This window comes from Engystomops pustulosus, chromosome 5 (genome assembly GCF_040894005.1).
Source record: "Engystomops pustulosus chromosome 5, aEngPut4.maternal, whole genome shotgun sequence".
NCBI lineage: Eukaryota > Metazoa > Chordata > Amphibia > Anura > Leptodactylidae > Engystomops > Engystomops pustulosus.
Genome location: NC_092415.1, coordinates 190,623,788 through 190,642,212, shown reverse-complemented (window position 1 = coordinate 190,642,212; position 18,425 = coordinate 190,623,788). Strand labels below are relative to the sequence as shown.

Sequence of the window (18,425 nt, the reverse complement as noted above, 5' to 3'; positions counted from 1 at the left end):
GCTATTCCAGGTAGTCATTCAGACTGACGCTTTTTCACAGATCTGTTTTTGGGTCACGTCCGCAATGTCTTTTTTGAAGCCGGTCCCATTTTTGTCCTATTGTGGCCTGTGTCTTTCAATAGAAGTCTATGGACCAATGAAAAAATTCTGATGCCCCCACAGATGTCTTACACATGTCTTCCGTATTTGCGAATCAGTTGCGAGGTAACACAATCAAGTGACCGGAACAAGCCAACGAGATTCGCCAGCCTTCCGTATTTTTTTGGTCTGCAAATACAGATGACATATGGATAAAATACACGCTACAGATCCGTTGTTTACAAGTCCTCTGTTGCATTACCAGTTGCACATGAATTGCATTTTGAATCACATATTCAAATAGGTTACCCCCAAACCCAAAATGTTACTAGTCCCCCAAACACAAGCATCTAGGCCTCAGTGCATCTTCATAAAAGAGTTTCTCCATCCCCAAAGAGCGAGTTTCAAAACACGATTTAACCCAATATGACGATAACCAATTTTCATTTATTGGGGTCACTGCTCCTTCAAGCTACGCAGACTCTTGAAGCACATCAATATTCATCATGGCCGCCTGTAAAAATCCTATAAGATTTAACAAAGCTTAGTTCACACTACACGTCGCAGCCTCTCCTAAAATTAGGGCGCACGTAAACCCCTTCCTCGTCACCATAGCAACAGCTCCCTAAGCGGCCATGATGCATAGAACAGAGTTTCTATACAAGAAACTAAAAGATTAGTCATAAATGAACGTGAGGAGGTTTTTCCTTTGATTGTGTGAGCTGCAGGTGACGGGGAGCCGTGTATGCGGCGCGGCCTCTGAATAGAGCGCAAACAGCAGCTCCCTAATGGGCTGATCGCATTGCATTGTGTCTCTATGGCAGCGAGGGCCGGGGCCTGGGCTTGTGGGAGGAGGCAATGGTTTCCCTGCCAGCAATGTGGGAAGAACACTTGCACTCTCTGGCGAGGAGGCCGCCACCACCTGAGACGGCCGGATCATTTACACAGCCCTGAAATGGAGAGGAGAGAGCAGGAGCTGCTGAACAATGAGGACAGGAGCCGGCGGACTGACAGGGAGGGGGCCAGATACCAGAATATCATGAAACCCTCAGAAATACTACATTTTATTTTACTTCTAATTACAATACAATTGGCACCTAAAAGTCAAATTAAAAGGTTGCCTTCAAAAGTGCCAAAATTTTCACATTCCATGAAAGCGAATCCCATTCTCATTCCGATGAAAGATCATAACTTAGGGACAAAATTTACCACATGTATGTCTACCCACCGTTTTGATGACGCTCGTCGTACATATATGGCGCTTGATCTTTGATCATCAGAATCCATTGTGAAACCAGGGACGTTCACACGTTCCGCTAGCGTCGCGTTCATAACGCGACACTAGCACACATGGGGCGGGGCTCGGGCCGATCACATATGCGTTTCCCGGGAAACACATGCGATTAATAACCTGATCGCATGCGTTTCTCTGGCAACGCATAAGCGATTGGCTCGAGCCCCGCCCCCTGTGCGCTAGTGTCGCGTTATGAACGCAATGCTAGCGGAACGTGTGAACGAGCCCTTACGCGTAGATCCAGACACTGGTGGTAATCATCTGATATTTGTTATCCATGGACTCATTACTTTTAAAATCAACTTTTCAAATTAAGCTAATGAGACAGAAGACTATGGGGGTGTTACCAGAGCTCCTCCATGCTATAGATTTACAGGCCGTTCTAGTGATGCAGTATACAAGCAAAATAACAATTAAAATTGTATTGCAGTATACGGTAGGTACGTGGGAGATGATCCCCCCCCCCCAAAAAAAAATAGCCTAACCCTCAAAATCCCTGGCCAAAAGGATCCTCATGCAAAATCTATATCAGGGTCCCCCCAGAATAATGCATTATTTGTTGTACTTGCACGCTCGTGTCTTATGAGCCCTCTATAGGTCACAGGACAAAGACATTATATACTGGATTCAAATGTAGCAAAACTCCAGCTGTGATAATACAAGAAATAAAAGGTGGTCTGGCCTAAAATGTGAGAGCCTTACATCGCCGACTACATTCAACAGAGCAGAAGTCCAGGTCCCATATGACAAGCGCAATCACAAAATGATATCTTCCCCCCCATTTATCGTCTCCCAATAAAGAAACATTTATGGCCGCGTTTTTCCCATTTCTCTTAACCCCCCAGTCAGTTAAGAGAGATAAATTACCAAGATTAAATCCGGGCTGCAGCTGCACCGTCCCGAGGAATCCCCTGGGAGGGGAGAGAATTATGCAGGGACGAGATGGGGGATATCCAGATGATATCACTGCTCACGCTATGGGGCTTCCAATCACTCCAGACCTCAACGCTCCTCAGCTCTGCTGGAGCAGCCGCACAACACTACACCCCAACTCATCATCAGGACACCAATGCACTCGCAGTTACGTCTCGTCTAGGCAGAAACTTTAAGGATCATATGTACAGAAGAGCTATAGAAGAGATGTATAGAAGAGTTTCTATAAAATTTCCTTAATGTCTTAACTGTTATTAATCGAAAAAAATACCAAGAAAAAAAAAAATTATAAAAAATAACCCAACATCTGCTACTCTGATTTCACTAAAGTTAGTACGTCTTGGAGAGTCAGACGAAGACAAATCCAATATTACCGATCTTAAAGGGAACCTTACTCTCCCCCCAACCACTGTGCCTTTGTTGAAAAGTGTAGCACAGGTGTCCCACCTAAATCTGTCTCCTCCAACCATTAAAATTGGTCCCCAAACTTTTTCTGCCTTTGTCTGTTAGATCCAGCCAAACGTGCTGGTTTCCCACACTGTGCTCACTGCCAAATTCACCACTAATTGAGGGGACAGTATTTTAGTAAGGACACGGAGAGGACTTCCTGTTTGCTCAGGTATAAATCCGAAGAGACACAGACGTGGGAGGTGTGGTTCACTGGCAGTCTGAGAAATATGACTCTTCTCTTCAGAAGTTGACTCATTTATACTTATTTGCTTATCAGACAAATCAGCTGAAATTAAGGTACAGTGCAGCAGTGGCAGATAATTTTAGGCCAGAAGGAAGAGACTTTTTACCCTTTACCAGAAGGTATTCCGGGTGTGAAGGGTAACATTTTGGTGACAGGTCTTCTTTAAGAAGAGTATTAAAAGAATAATTTCCCACCATTATTTATCACACATCTACAGGACCTCATAGGTGCGGGTCCGTTAACCACCTTCCATTCATGTTCCCACTCACATGCATGGGAACATAGAAATTAGCAACACACTACATTAGGCCGGTCTGCAGGAAGGGGGTCAGTGTTCCTCTGTTCGAGATGGGGTCGGGTTCCGCAGACTTTTATGACCCAACCTGTGAAAAACGCTCCCCAGTTGGAAATATCTTTTTAAAGTACGACTTTTTCATAATGGGACAAAGTCTTGGAAATTTTGTCGCGGAAAAGGACGGCAAGAGAGCAGGGTCAGAGAAAAAAAATAATAATAATTAATTTTACAGAAAGAGTAGAAGAGATTTCAAACAAGCTACCGAAAATCCACAATATGTTCCTGTAATCCTTCCTGGGATGAACACATCTCTCAAAAAATAAAGGGGATCGATGTAGGGAACATTTTTTAAGGTTATTTAATGTGAGTGTTTTGGAATGTAAAATTGTGGTCAATGTTTTAGCCAATTTAGCATTTACCAATACAATAACTACCTTGACTTTGCTATTCCTTCCTACATGTACAAGAATTCCCGAATTTCTGCTGAATCCATCTTGGTAGAGCAAAACAGACTGCAGCTCTCAGAGGTATCAGGTCACAGAGATGTCAAGGGAGTAAGACCTGAGTGATAAGAGAATAAACCCAGACACAGACCGGGGCTGCTGGAGCTAAATATTAAGTTTCTATCTCACCCTAAGTGCTTTATTCATATCAGTACTTCTCTATAAATGTCCAAACTGATCTTACCGCTACCCTTCAATGAGTTATGGATCAGTGTCTCCTATACTTTGTGTTCAGTATATGGCAGCAGCTAGTATTCACCATCAAAATTACAGAGAGTCAAATTGCTAAAAATAGTCATAAGAAAAAAATTGTGTTACTCCTTATGTACACATACTCAAAAGATTAGTTATGTTACATGACAGGCCCATAAAGCACAACTTTTAATTTCCTACAACTAAGACAAGTCAATAAATCTAAAAATTTCCTGTTTGCGCAACTTTTTTTTGGTCTTTGAATGATAGGCACCATAGGGCCACAGTTGTGTGCCAAACAGTATTAGGCTACATTCATACGACCGTATGAATTCTCCAGTCCCGTATTTACGGCCGTATGAGCCCGTATATACGTGACCATATAAATGGTTGAACGTATTGTCCATTGAAATGAATGTGGTCGTATGTAACCCGTAAAAAAAAGGTCCGGATACGGCCGTTTTCATACGTCCGTGTGAATGTAGCCTTAGAGGAGAAAGTGGCGGCATTTTCATCATCCTTCATCTATACACTGAAAAACTGGATCTTAAAAGCATCACGTGCCTGCAGCTTATGGAGTGACTAGAGGATAAATCCAGAGAAAGTGGTCATGGGATAAAAGACCTAGTTAAATAAGTGATGGAATAAACTCGAGACATGTAAAGCAGCCAACACAGGGAGGAAGGATTAACCAGGGGATCATCTCCGTCTTAAACCAGCATACCGCCGGCTTCCCAGGAATAAGATGGCGACTGTACGGAGGTCCTTCCAAATATATCACAGGAGGGCGCAGCTGTATTTATCTTCCATTACAAGGACCTTAGTAAACCAGAAGCAACGTATCCCTATACAAACACATGGGCCCATCCAGGTGCCAGTACACTGAGCCCCAGGAACGCCCAGGCACCAGGAATAGCAAGAGCAAATTAGAAGGACTGGAGATGTCCTCTAAAATTAGGAAGGAGTTTATCCGTATATTCCCAATGACAACCAAAGGGTGGCATACATGGAATGTTTGCAGGGACATATGGCGCGGTGAAGATTTGTAAGAATTGTATTACATTCCAGGTTAAATTCTCCGGCTGGTGAATCAATAGACCCTCACGAGACAGACTGCAACGTAAGCCCCCTCCAGGGTAACGGCCTGGGGATCTGGTGACAACTGCAGGAGAGAGATGGCTGCTGCCTTTCCCTAACATGAAGACTGTGTGTATGTGGTCTGTTGTGGGACTAAAACTCCCAGCATGCTCCTGCACAGTGTAACAGCCTGGGAAGCTATAGCTATATGTCCCCCTACAGCACCAGTTTCAGAGCTGTGTCTTATAAAAGGACACCTACCTATAGGTGATCACATGACCAAGACAGAATCCCCTTTATAGAGTTAACGTTTCCATTCACAGGGATTATTATAACCTTTATTCGTTACATTTCCCCTAAATTATTAGTGCCAGCTCTGTACAATGAGGGTCACAATCTACATATTTTTTATTATTTGCCTAGGAACAGAAACAGATGGAGTCATGGAGAGGCTGGCAGGTAGTGAGAGGCGCCGTTCACAGGTCCACACATGCTCCGGACCTGCCGGAATGATGAAGAAGATTGTGCTGAGCTTGGCAGAGAACTTTACCCAGAATTCTCACAGCGAGATAAATTCCCGCATGAAGTAGATGCGACAAGGCTTTGACTACCAATAGACATGTAATACATAATACAACTTAAAGGAGACACACGCACTGTAGGGGCAGTTACATAGATTCTGGGGCACTTTGAATTCTCTTTCTAGCCCCCACGGCTGCTGAGATATCAGCGCCAGTATCTGACCATTATAATCCTCTCTACTGTCAGAGAGGTGGTGCTGTGAGGGGGCGTGTGTTATGACAAGATGATCATAAAACACACCCCCTCCTCTGCTCCAGCTCCTCCTCTCAGACAGTAGAGAGGATTATAATGTTCAAAAATCTTTACTGATATCTCAGCAACGGTGGGGGCTAAAAAGAAAATTCAAAATGCCCCAGAATCTATGTAGCGGTCACTACAATATTGTCTGTTCATCTCTACATGTCCGAGATGGCGAAAGCTCCTTCATGAACGCATCTACCTTCATGCAGGAATCTGAGAATTCTAGGTAAAATCCATTGCAGTTTCGCATTTCTGCAAAACACGGTCCATGACTAATACGTTTTTATGGATCTGCAATAATAAACCGGTCCGGCCGGCAAAACGTCGCCATCTTCTCCCAGCCTCCTGAATGATCACATTACTGTTTTACCTATAAACTGATCCGCAAATACAGATCGCAAACAGATGTCACCTGTGTGACATTAGTATTGTCACGTTTTTACACTTCTATGGGAAGGCCTGAGGCACAAACACAGGAACAGGACCTACACCAAGATTTATAGTTTCCACATGGATATGGCGTAGGTCCACTGATAAATAAAAAAACGGATACCGCAGGGGCAAAGACAACGCACGCGAGTACAAGGACTTAGATAGACACTTAATACAGTGCTGTTATTTTACATCTTTTAATGGTATAGCACCAGACTACCCCTAGCCAGCAGGGAATGTCAGATTTCAGCTCTGAAGCCTTCGGAGTTATGAATGCAGCTCTGGAGGATACTACAGCTTGTTACTACGAACCAGTATAAATAATGCCTGCGAATCAAAATCCTTCACATCTGCACAAGTTTTTTTTTTTTGTATAGCTCCGGCTACCACCAGTCAGGTTTAAAAACTCCAGTCTGCAACTATAAAGCCACTATCCCAGCAGGACAAAGAGCAGCTCCCGCCTCGCCAGTCATGTGTCTGGGTAACCTGCCCCAGTCCATGCCATCGCCTGCGGGAGCCTTTGAAATGTGGCTCCTCTTATTGCTACAAGGTGCATTCCTTTTTATTGCTTGGGAGAAAAAAAAAAAAAGTTACTTTGAGGATCAGACGAGTCAGCGGAATTTCCAGCAGAACAGCTTATTAGCCGGCCTCTTCATCCTACATCTCCAGATGATAAAAAGCAAGACTCGAGAAATAAGGACATTTCCATATCCCCCCCAGGAAATATAATGTTGATATATCTTCGCTTTAAAAGGAGAACCTGTCACCAGGTTTCACAACTCTACAGAAAGGGGCTTGAAATGTGACCCGTTTATTGAAAAAAAAAAAAAAATTCTCATCCCATTTTCATATGAGAGTAGTCAAGTTTTGTGGTTGCCATTGTAATACATCTGTGGTTGCAGGAAGCGTGTCAATTAAGAAGCTCTCATCTTCTGTTCTATAGCACCTAAATACATGCTTCTGGTGTCATATTAAAGCTAAGAATCTCATCTTTTAATGCCACATCTTGATGTGATGTTTTTTTAAAGCACAGAATTGGACATACAGGCATTTGAAAGGCTTCTTACCTTTCCAACTGTGTCTTTAGCTGCCTGTACCTCACCAAGACCAAACAATTTTCATCTTTCAGATCACATCTTTCGTCTTTGTGAGGTACAAAACCAGAGATACAGGCAGCTAAAGACATAGTTGGAAAGGTAAGATGCCTTTAAATGCCCATGTCCAGTTCTGTAGCTTAAAAAACATCACATCAATATGTGATATGAAAGATGAGATTCTTAGCTTTACTATGACACAAATAGTTTGCTTCTAGGTGCTACAGATATGCAAATTACCACTGAAGGCTACTGGGATGTGGAGTCTCAATACCTCTTGAAAACGCATGCATTTTTAATTAAGATAATTGTTAAAACCTGTCAAAAACCGCATGCCTTTTCTACAATCTGAAAAAGCACAACTAAAAATGGCCCAAAAACGCCACGTTTGCCACCACCCTAAGGGTGAAGACACACGTGGCGTTTTTGGGCCGTTTTTAGTTAGTGCATTTTCAGATCGTAAAAAAAACCCATGTGACCAGTTTGAATTAAGTTAATTGGTCAAACCTGTCAAAAACGCATGCGTTTTTTACGATCTGAAAACGCACTAACTAAAAACGGCCCAAAAACAGCCTAAAAACACCACGTGCATCTTCACCCTAAGGGAAGTCTTCTACATGAAATTCCATTAAAATAGCAATAGCAAATAGGCTCACGGTGCATGTAAAAGCGTTCAGTGCACTTGGGACGGGACTTCAAAGTGCACTGTGGCTTTCCAGCGGCTCCAAACCTTAGTAAAACAGTGTTGTACACTTGCTGCAAAACTAGGCAAGGGAGGGTGCACCGAACCGTGTAGCCACGCCCGTGTGGCACTGAACCGCATTTTGAACCGCATACATGATCATACAAGACTTTTCATCTACAAGGCCTTAGGTATGAACTGACAGGTTCCCTTCGACTCAAATACTCACCGACTGTGTGCAGGACATGACCAGGCCCTGGTCTAGACACTTCCTCGAAGCTGTAGGACTCGTCTCATCACAATACCAAAGTTATATGTAAATGGCCTGATGTCTGACTAAGAGGAACACACCAGAAAATTACATCTGACAACTCCCCAGAAATAAACCTGACTCATCTGGAAAGCAGAGTCACCAGCAGCGGAGCAGGAACCAAAGGTGCCACATAGGGGGGGGGGGGGGGGGTCAACATCAGACATGTCCGCCTATAGGCGCAAGATGATTGACTACAAGAGCTGAACAATTGTGTTCTTCCAGGAAGCAGGTAGGTAACCAGGAAACCTACAACAACTGACCTACCTGCGGGTTTGTAGTGTGATCAGACATGTAGACTCCCACAATGCACCAGCACATTCCTCTCCATCAATTATTTACTCAGCCTGTGACCGAGCTCCCATGGTAAACACCGGGCTTAGCAAATCTACCATCTCCAGGATAAGATATGCGCTACTCCATGAGTTACCAGTGTAGTGAAAGTGCTACACTCAGACATCAAAGGGAACCTGCCTACAGATTTACCCTAATAAACTCTCAGCCCCCTCAGGTATGAAATGTCTAGAATTTACTCTTATGTGAAATCTCACCCCTTGACCTATTAAAAAAAAAAATTCTCCAAAAAGCTTATGAAAATGAGCCGAGAAGAGTCATATTTTATCAGAGATGAGTCATGTTTAGAGGCTGCAAGATAACGGTCACGGTGTTTACAGAACCTGATTTTGGGTGTAAATTTAAAGATAATAGTTTTATCCTTTAGCTCTCATATTTAATAGGGACCCTAAATCATGATTCTAGGTTTTATAGAACAGAAGTTAAATATTGTACACAGTCTACAAATTTTGACACTATTAGAATTATTCAAAGAGCTGGGCACCTGCCGGAGGCAGAGACTTGGCAGCTTGGGGGGGGGGGGGGGGAGACATGTTTATGGGTTGGCATGTACCAGGCTGCTCAAATCATAGAATTAACTCCACAAGACGGCGATATGGAAGTAATGACGACCTGTATGGAGGGCGATGCGTAGACTCCTCTTAAAAAGGAAAACCACCAAGAAGTTCCGCCATACAAAGACACAGACAAAGCTATCGGCCTTTGAGATCTGTGTATTCATACCTTTATGTACGGCATTAGTAGCTGCAGGACTGTGAAAAAAAATAGCTTTTATATAATAGGACTAAGGATAACCCTGTGCCCGGAGGGATGTGTCCTTACACTGCTGCGCTCTTAGCGGTCTGCACTGCACTCCTCTGGATCAGATTGTGGACCTGCTCAATGCAGGGAGCAAAGAGCACAGCAGTGTGAGGACACCGGCACCTGGAAAAGCTTCAATGTTGCATTATGAATCTATTGTCATAGTTCTGCTGTGTACCGACATCCATAATAGGATGTATAGGGAACATTGTTCCGGATAATCAGGACCCCACTGGTCTAATGGGGGGGTGGAGTGTGAGTACACAATAGGTTGCATGAAAATTATTTGTAATGCGCTACGGAATTTGATGGCGCTATATAATTATTATTATCATCAAATTATATCAAATTCAGGAACATAATGGTAGGGAAAAAAAAAAAAAACCCACACGCACTATGCCCTAACCTCAGACCCTTCATGACTTATCTCTGCTCCGGCCTCTGCTTCCGCTGCCATGAGGCTCCACGTTACATATCAGTAATGTCTGATAACCCGGCACAGTTCTGTAACGTGTGCTGTACTGTATCCATGGAGCAGCTCCCGGACTCTGCATTGCAGCAGCCTCTGCACCTCCTCCAGAGGCAGACGCAGGGAGCGCTCCCCACATCCTTTAGCCGGGACATGCTCCTACACAACACTGTGAGGTGCAGGTTATATCCGGGCCTGCCGAGATTCCACACAAGTTATCACAAGTGGCACTGGATGAAAGCTTCATCGCTGTCTGTCCTTCCCACCTGACAAACTATATAGAGCGAGTCAAACACATTAAACAGAGACCTTGCTATACGTAGAGGTGAGCCGGATACTGGGCATTTCACAAATCAATATGGAATTGTTTAAAAAAAAAAAAAAAAAAAAAAGTGTAAATGAACTCAGAAGACCTGTGCATCTCCATGGTAACAGACTACAAAAACACACCGTGTAGTCTGATGCTTCAGTCATGTAGGAATCTGTTGCTTTCTTAAAGGAAACCTACCACCACGCATCCACGAATTAACGGGGTTGTCCGAGTTCTTTAAAAAAAGCTAAAAGTGGCCGGGACAGGGCTGCTTAAAAAAAATAAAGATGTACTTACCTCCCGGTGCCCTCCCGTATCTTACCTCCCGGTGCTGGACTCAGTTCCGGCCGGACCCGACAACCTTCCGGCCCCCATACACAATGCTGTGTATAGGGACGGATAGGCCGGAAGCTGAATCCAGCGCTGCTCCGGCGGCCATGTTTGTTTACATGGCGCCCGGACCGGAGCGACGGCAGCGCTGGATACGGGAGGGCACCGGGAGGCAAGTACATCTTTATTTTTTTTAAGCAGCCCTGTCCCGGCCACTTTTAGCTTTTTTTAAAGAACTCGGACAACCCCTTTAAGGTAGATCCGGAGGCAGGTTCCGATAATGTAGAGTATTATTGCCCCTTTTTAGGGATAATTCCTTGTGTGGCCCAGAACTTCTAAATTTTAATTCTCCAAATATTCATATTTTCTAAAGAGGCTACTGGGGCGTGGAGGAGCTGCGCGCTGAAGATGTCGGGGTAGGCAGAACGCGAGAGGCTACAGGGGCGTGGAGTAGTCGCACCGTGTAGCCTCAGCTCCGGCTACTCCACGCCCCAGTAGCCCCTTTAGATAATTTGAATATTGGGCGAATTAAAATCTACAAAAGTTCTGGGCCACAAAAGAATTAGCTCTAAAAAGGCTCTACTACTCTACATTAGAGGAACCTGCCACCAGATCTACCTTAATAGGTAGATCTGTGGTGGTATGTTTCCTTTAAAGGACATCTACCACCAGGATGAAGGTTTGTAAACCAAGCATACCGACATACTGGTGCGTGCTCCCTCTGGCCGGATCTGCTCTTTTAGCTTCTTTAAAAATAAAAGCTTAAAATGATGCAAATGAGCCTGGAGGGCTCCGGGCTCCGGGCTCCATAGATGTGAAAGGATATCCACCACCAGGATGAAGGACTGTATGCAAATGAGCCCGGGGGAATCCAGGGCCCATTAACACCTATGGAGCCTGGAGCCCCTTAAGCTTATTTGCATACATAACAGTCACAAGTGGTACAACCCCTTTAAAGAGGACCTGCCAACCTCCTGTCTGCTCCAGTAACTGCTTGAATAACAATTCTAGAACATCTTTTCTTAGACTCCTGCACTGCACCGTTCCTGCATGTAAAAATGTAATAAATTGACAACGGAATGTTACCATTTCTCTTCTTAAAGGGGCGTGTCCATACATTCTCATTCCATCCGCATGGGGTCAGGAAAAGAAGTTTCAGAACGAGGAATACAAGTATTTCCCGAGACGTTCGGTCTAAATGGAGCCAATAAGCGTTGTATAAAGTACGGGAACATCGAGGCTCAGCACGTACATAAAAGGCTCTTAATGTAAGACATTCTCCATGGTAACGAGCTTTCCCAGAGTCGTTTGCGCTTATTTTTTTTTACTCTGTAAATTAGTCCCGAGGAGAAAAAAAGCATCTGACAAGCGGCAGGTATGGCTCTGGCGGATGTGGAGGAGTAAGACCCGGCCCAATCTTCTGACCGTTAATTGCTGCGCTCACCGTAAAAAGCTTTAACTTCACTTAATGCTTCATAATGACTTCCTGGCGGTGCGAGCGATGGAATGGACCTGCAGGAACGGCGCTCCGAGGATTGAAGAAGGGGGATGAATAAGCAGATTGCAGTCATAATGGATCCAACATAAATAAAACCTATGGCAAGAGGCCACGGTATACAAATATCATAAGAGGGCGTCCATACACATCCACATCACCGATCAATACAGGGGCACAAACTTTATACACAAAAGGTCACTGACAAAAATTCGGGACTGCTGAATACTCGTGTGATGAGGGAGGTTCACAGAGTGGTCACCTTTTGACTAGGACATCAGATGAGGGATCCCTCTTAGTAGTTTGCAGTGTCTCTTGCTGCGGAGGACCTTTTCTGACCTGCATTACATTGATTTTTAGTGGGCTGCATGTAATACTTCATTTCTCCTGCGGGAGTGCTGCAGGGAAACTTTACACTTCAGGTATTCCCACTTGATCGCTGGGGCTGACTGCAGGAGGTCACTTTATGGACAGTTTATAGTGAAGGGATGCTTGGAAAAAGTATAAAAACCCTTCAATACACTTTAAAAATTGGTAGATCTGGGTGTTGGGGTCAGTTTTCAACTATGTGTTGGTCCTTTGAGGCTAAGGAGGTTTACTCTTAGATTGACAAGTTTATGATGCCCAGAACCTCATGAATGGACATACCCTTAGGAGGTCCTGTGTGATCTCCTCCTATAGTTAGTGGACCTTACAGTTTACCCCTCTAAGGGTCTTCCATACCTAAACCTCATGTGTGTGTGTTCACGTCCTCCTTTGCAAGAACCCACTACTCAGCTCTGGCACTGCCAAGTGGTGGCGTCTTTGTAAATCGAACCTCGAGTTCAAGCTAAATCTGTTTTTGGCAAATCAAGGAGGACCCAGGATTAGTTTATAGGCAAAGCCACACCAAAGCAACAAGAGAGATGACTGTAGCCCTTTTGCCATCTCAGAACTATTGCCCAAAAATGGGGCACAAAACCCAAACACTGCGTCCTTACCTAAAAGACAAGATTTCCGGCATAGTACAAGAAAACCGACCAAGGGAATTAAGGACAAGGCAACTTATGTCTGTATGAGCGACTACTGAAGTTTCCAAAACTTTGCCGAGCTGTTCCTTTGTTTAAATAAATTGACAACTGGGTGTTACCAATTGTGGGTGTGCTCCAACAGGAGCCGAAAATGTCCAATCAGTGTAGCAGGTGATAAAGACCATACCAACACATGCTTACTTTTTCAGGGCGAATAAAAGCACAGAACGGAAAATAGAAGTTTTTTAATGGGATAATGAGTCAATAAAAATAAATCAGAACCATTTCCCCAACTTACTATCGTGACAGCTTATAGAAAATCTACCATCAAAATCCATCATGATAAACCAGGGACATTACTCAGATTCAGGCACCGGGACAGCGCTAATCTTCTTATATTTGTTATCCAAGAGCTAATGAGCCTGAAAGGCTCTGGGGGCGTTGCCCACGGTGCTACAGATTCATCAGCTGTTACAATGAGCAGAACATGTCACGCTGTCAACTGGCTCTCTCCCTACAGGCGTAGGGAAACCTGCTCTGCTCATTGTAACAGCCTATGAAGTTGCATTACCCACCAAAGCCCTTCTTACTCATTAGCATAATTAGCATTTTTAACAAGTATAAGAAGATGCCCAGTGTCACGGTGCCTGTCCAAATTAAGTTCAATGAAAATAATCCATCCGTCCTTTACCTTCACAGCCCAATCCATCTCACAGATGAGGGTTTGTTACAATTGCATCCAGTGCATGTAACCATGATCCGAAAGCCTGAGCCCTGGTCTGTCAGTCTAGAACTGGATGCAATTTAATTGACCCTCCTGCTGCGAGGAGTCTACGTAAACCAAGGTTTTTCATTCACTGACAGCAAGCGGATCTCCAAAAGATTGAGGATAGATGATAAAGTTGCAGAATCTCCAACTGCATCATCAGCCTGTCCTATTCAGGTGGAGCGCCCCTTTAAAAACCACATAACTAGTGACTCTGCAGTATTTCCCATTTACACAGGACGCAGCCCAACAAAAGCTTCGCCGAAATTAGAGCAGCGCCCTACACCCTACTACAGCAATGAATCGAAAACCAATTATTAAATCTTTATGATTAAAGCATTTCATCCAAGCAATCTTAGGGCACCAATATTATTCTGGGGAAACTTTAGGCTCATTACAATGTAGCAAGAGTTTGTATACAATGTAGGGAGCGTTTGTATACAATGTAGCAATAAGGCAGAATATGACTGAGCAAAGTCCCGTCATCCCCTACAAGGATCAGGTTATAGGGTTTCCCTGCTCTGGACTGAATCAGCACAACTACGTTATCCGCAGTGATCCTATAGACATGACGGCCCCCAGTGCATATACATATATATACTCCCCCATCACCATGCACTGACCTGGTTGCTCCATGCACAGTACAGATTGCACAGCAGGTTCCAGTTAGGGTTGAGCATACAGTCGAGTATCCCGAACTGGGCCATGTCTCCCCTTACAGCGCAGGAGCATCCCCGACTCATCAGATAACATGAGAGCGATGCAGAGCACAGATCCCAAGACCTTCCTCTCCTTCACTCCAACCAGTCAGCGCACAGCTCGCAGCACTACACTGTACCAATCACAGGTCCTACAAACACGTCTCAGGACCACAAGTCTGATCCGGGATGAGGAACGGTACAAGCAATTCCCAAACTCATTCACTGACGTAGTGAGGCAGATGTAGCAGAGGCGACTGGAAGAGCAACTCTACCTGCAGACATGAGCTATGCAGCAAGATCCTAACACCGAGGTCATGTACATAGCATCAGACTGCAGATCACTGACCAAGTATAAGGTTAAAGAATTTATTCCCGATACACAGATCCAAGTCTCCTGCTTAGACATGGATTTAGAAGAAGAGGAAGCTGCAAACAAAGAACCCTAAAGGGTAAAACTGCATTATTAGTTCCTCATGGTTTTATAGAGCTCTGCTTGCTGTCATTCTATAGCAAACTTCATTTTTTACCTCCGGGGAATAAATAACGGTCCCTGGTCATGTGATGTCACACAGGTGCACGGCTCGTTCTAAACACAGCTCTGATGACTGATATAAAGAGCCGTGCGCCCGTGTGACATCACATGACCAGGCATCTAACGGGCCGCGCGCCCGTGTGACATCACATGACCAGGCATCTAACGGGCCGCGCGCCCGTGTGACATCACATGACCAGGCATCTAACGGGCCGCGCGCCCGTGTGACATCACATGACCAGGGATCTAACGAGCCGCGCGCCCGTGTGACATCACATGACCAGGGATCTAACGAGCCGCGCGCCCGTGTGACATCACATGACCAGGGATCTAACGAGCCGCGCGCCCGTGTGACATCACATGACCAGGGATCTAACGAGCCGCGCACCCGTGTGACATCACATGACCAGGGATCTAACGAGCCGCGCACCCGTGTGACATCACATGACCAGGGATCTAACGAGCCGCGCACCCGTGTGACATCACATGACCAGGGATCTAACGAGCCGTGCACCCGTGTGACATCACATGACCAGGGATCTAACGAGCCGTGCACCCGTGTGACATCACATGACCAGGGATCTAACGAGCCGTGCACCCGTGTGACATCACATGACCAGGGATATAACGAGCCGTGCACCCGTGTGACATCACATGACCTGGGACGGTTTTGTTTTTCCCCACCGGAAGTAAACAGTGAAGCTTCCTATAGAATGACAGAAAGCAGAAATCTAGAAAGCTGATGTTATTGGACAAGCAATCTAAAAGTACCTACCCATAACCCATCCCTCACAGAATGCATATGGATTTAGTGATCTTTGACTACAGATCCTGATCATTCAGGAGGAGATCTAATAGTCTACATACGGCCATTATCCTGCTTTATAATAAAGCTTTTGCACATTCCGTTCCATCCACTCGGTATCTAAAGAACAAGGTAGGACCCGGCCCCTTTGGTGACTCCGGTCCTTACTAGAAGCGTGCGGAGCCCACATTCTGGATGTAAGGTGCAGTATGTAGCATGTAAGGTCCAAGGCTCCCGGGCATCTCACAGTATCACACTTAGGTACTAATACAAGTCCACAAGTTACTCATGTCTGTAGACTTAGATCACACTAGCAGGTGGGTGTGAGGCTCTGCGCGCAAAACCAGTCATGGGTCTAAAAGATCAAAGGGGTGGCAGAGCCATCAAATGAGCGCGGCCAAAAATTTTACCCTCTTAAAAAGGAACACTACTCAAAAGATGCACAAAAAAAAAAAAATAATAATAATAATAATTTCACTACTTCCTCCCACGCTGCCACTTCGTTCAGGGCTGCAGCGGCAGACGGGGCCTCTCCCTGTGGATAGACGGCCCCACATATGCGTTTTATTTCCTGCCCCATACAAAATCAACAAAATTTCCTTCCCAACCTCTCCATTTGGCCTGGTACCCAGCAGGGACATATAGATGTCAGCTCTTCAGCCAATCCATGGTTGACCAATTATATTCCAATCAAAATTTCAGTAGGACAAGCCTGAACCCTTTGCCAAGCACCCATCGACCCAAGCTGGCATAGACCAGCTACAGATTAACCCCCTGTGACCCTAAATATCAAATTGACAATCATTGCTCATCTTCTTTTTAGGTCTTAATCTTTTTGATAATTTATCTGTAATGCTATTGATCTGTCATGTTCTGCGGGGACATACATAGATGGCAATAGCGGCACGGCGGGGATACGGGCCGCACACCGCAAAAAAAGAGAGCATGCTCTATCTTTCTGCGAGTGTGCAGCCATGCGCCACTGTTTTCTATGAAGGGAGGAGGGGCAAACTCCTCCTCAGCACACAGTGGGCATACCGCGTGTGAATGCACCCTAATACCAGGATGGAGGATTATAAACCAAACAACACTGATATACTGGTGTGTGCTCCATCTGGCAGGATCTGCTCTTCTTTTAGCTTCTTATGCCCTGGTTTTTACAATAAAAGGATTTTTAAAATTCTGAAAATGAGCCTGAGGGGCTCTGGGCTTCATAGGTGTTAATGGAGCTTAGAGCCCCTCATGCTCATTTGCATAATTTCAATTTTAATTTTTTTTTCTCAAAAACAAGGATGCTGGAAGCTTAAAGAGGAGCAGATGCTGCCAGAGGGGGCGCACCCCAGTAAGTCAGTGTGCTTGGTTTACAATCCTCCATCCTGATGCCCTTTAAACACATTAAGGGTGCAACATACGCCCATCACAGTGCACATACGACTCTTGGCCTTCTCCTGTAAAACACATAATAAGTGCATATAATGGAGCCTTCATTTATAGGAGAAAGCTGCCAGAAGTGAAGCAACGCAAGATGAGAGAAGCCACGGAATAATTAATGTTCCAGAAGAATGTGCAAAGGAGGGAGGGAGAGGGGGAAATCTGCATTTTAATAACATAGTAGCCCAAATGGTTTCTCAATTACTAACTATTCATTCTCAAGCCTCAAATTAGTTAATTTATGACGTTAGTACACAAACACAAGGGTTTGCCAGAAGTGGGGAAAGTGGAGGGGGGAGTACCCATGTAACAGCTGTGTAACCCCTGTTTGGATGCAACATTAAAGTGGTCGCCAAACAAGGGCTTTCCATAACTACTATACCCCACATAGCCTGGCCACGGGATGAAATCAACACTACAATATATGATCCTAGTAACATCCCATCCCCCTATGGCAACACTAAAGACAATGGACCCCCAAAGCCGCAGGTCCTAGGAGGGAAAAAGCTTGGAATCCTTTGATTGGCAAGTCCTTAAAAAAAAAAAAAAAAGAACCCTTCCCCCCCCCCCCAATATTACCCCCCTCAAAACGAGTAGCCCCAACAGATGAGCAGAGAAGAGTCATATTTTGCCAGAGTCAAGTTTACAGGCTTCGGGATAGTGTCACTTCAGATGCCCCCCATCTTTGGTTCTATAGTAGCTAGAAACAGTTATTTTAAATTAAGAATCCCATCTTTCAGGCTTGTGGTTCTGTGAGATACAGACCCGGGGAAACAGGCGTTTAAAGAGATGGACACGTGAGCTGCAGATAAAGATCCAATTGCTGCCTTTTTCCTCCATTTCTGTAGCTCAAAGAACCACAAGCCTGGTGTGGTCTGAAAGATGATTCTTAACTCTAATATGACACCATAACAATGTTTCTAGGTACTAAAGGGATGAAACTAGTGGATTCCGAAGGGACGCGCCCCTCTGTAGCCTCTAAAGTTGCTAGTTGCTAGTTGCTAGTTGCTAGTCA

At 44.8% G+C, this 18,425-nt stretch overlaps 1 protein-coding gene across 5 annotated transcripts in view; it reads right to left on the bottom strand.

The window, feature by feature from the left end:
• The window catches only part of ARHGAP21 (Rho GTPase activating protein 21), a 102,584-nt gene that overhangs the window by 67,069 nt on the left and 17,090 nt on the right, over window positions 1–18,425 (bottom strand). For 3 of the 5 annotated variants that reach the window (XM_072154127.1, XM_072154128.1, XM_072154130.1), the window contains exon 1: window positions 14,565–14,686. The exons of 1 other annotated variant lie outside the window; for it this stretch is intronic. In XM_072154127.1, the coding sequence (XP_072010228.1) occupies window positions 14,565–14,684 (120 nt within the window). In that variant the 5' untranslated portion in view covers window positions 14,685–14,686. Of the gene's footprint in view, window positions 1–14,564; window positions 14,687–18,425 lie in introns of those variants that run through there. One more of the 5 variants, XM_072154129.1, reaches the window with a different exon arrangement.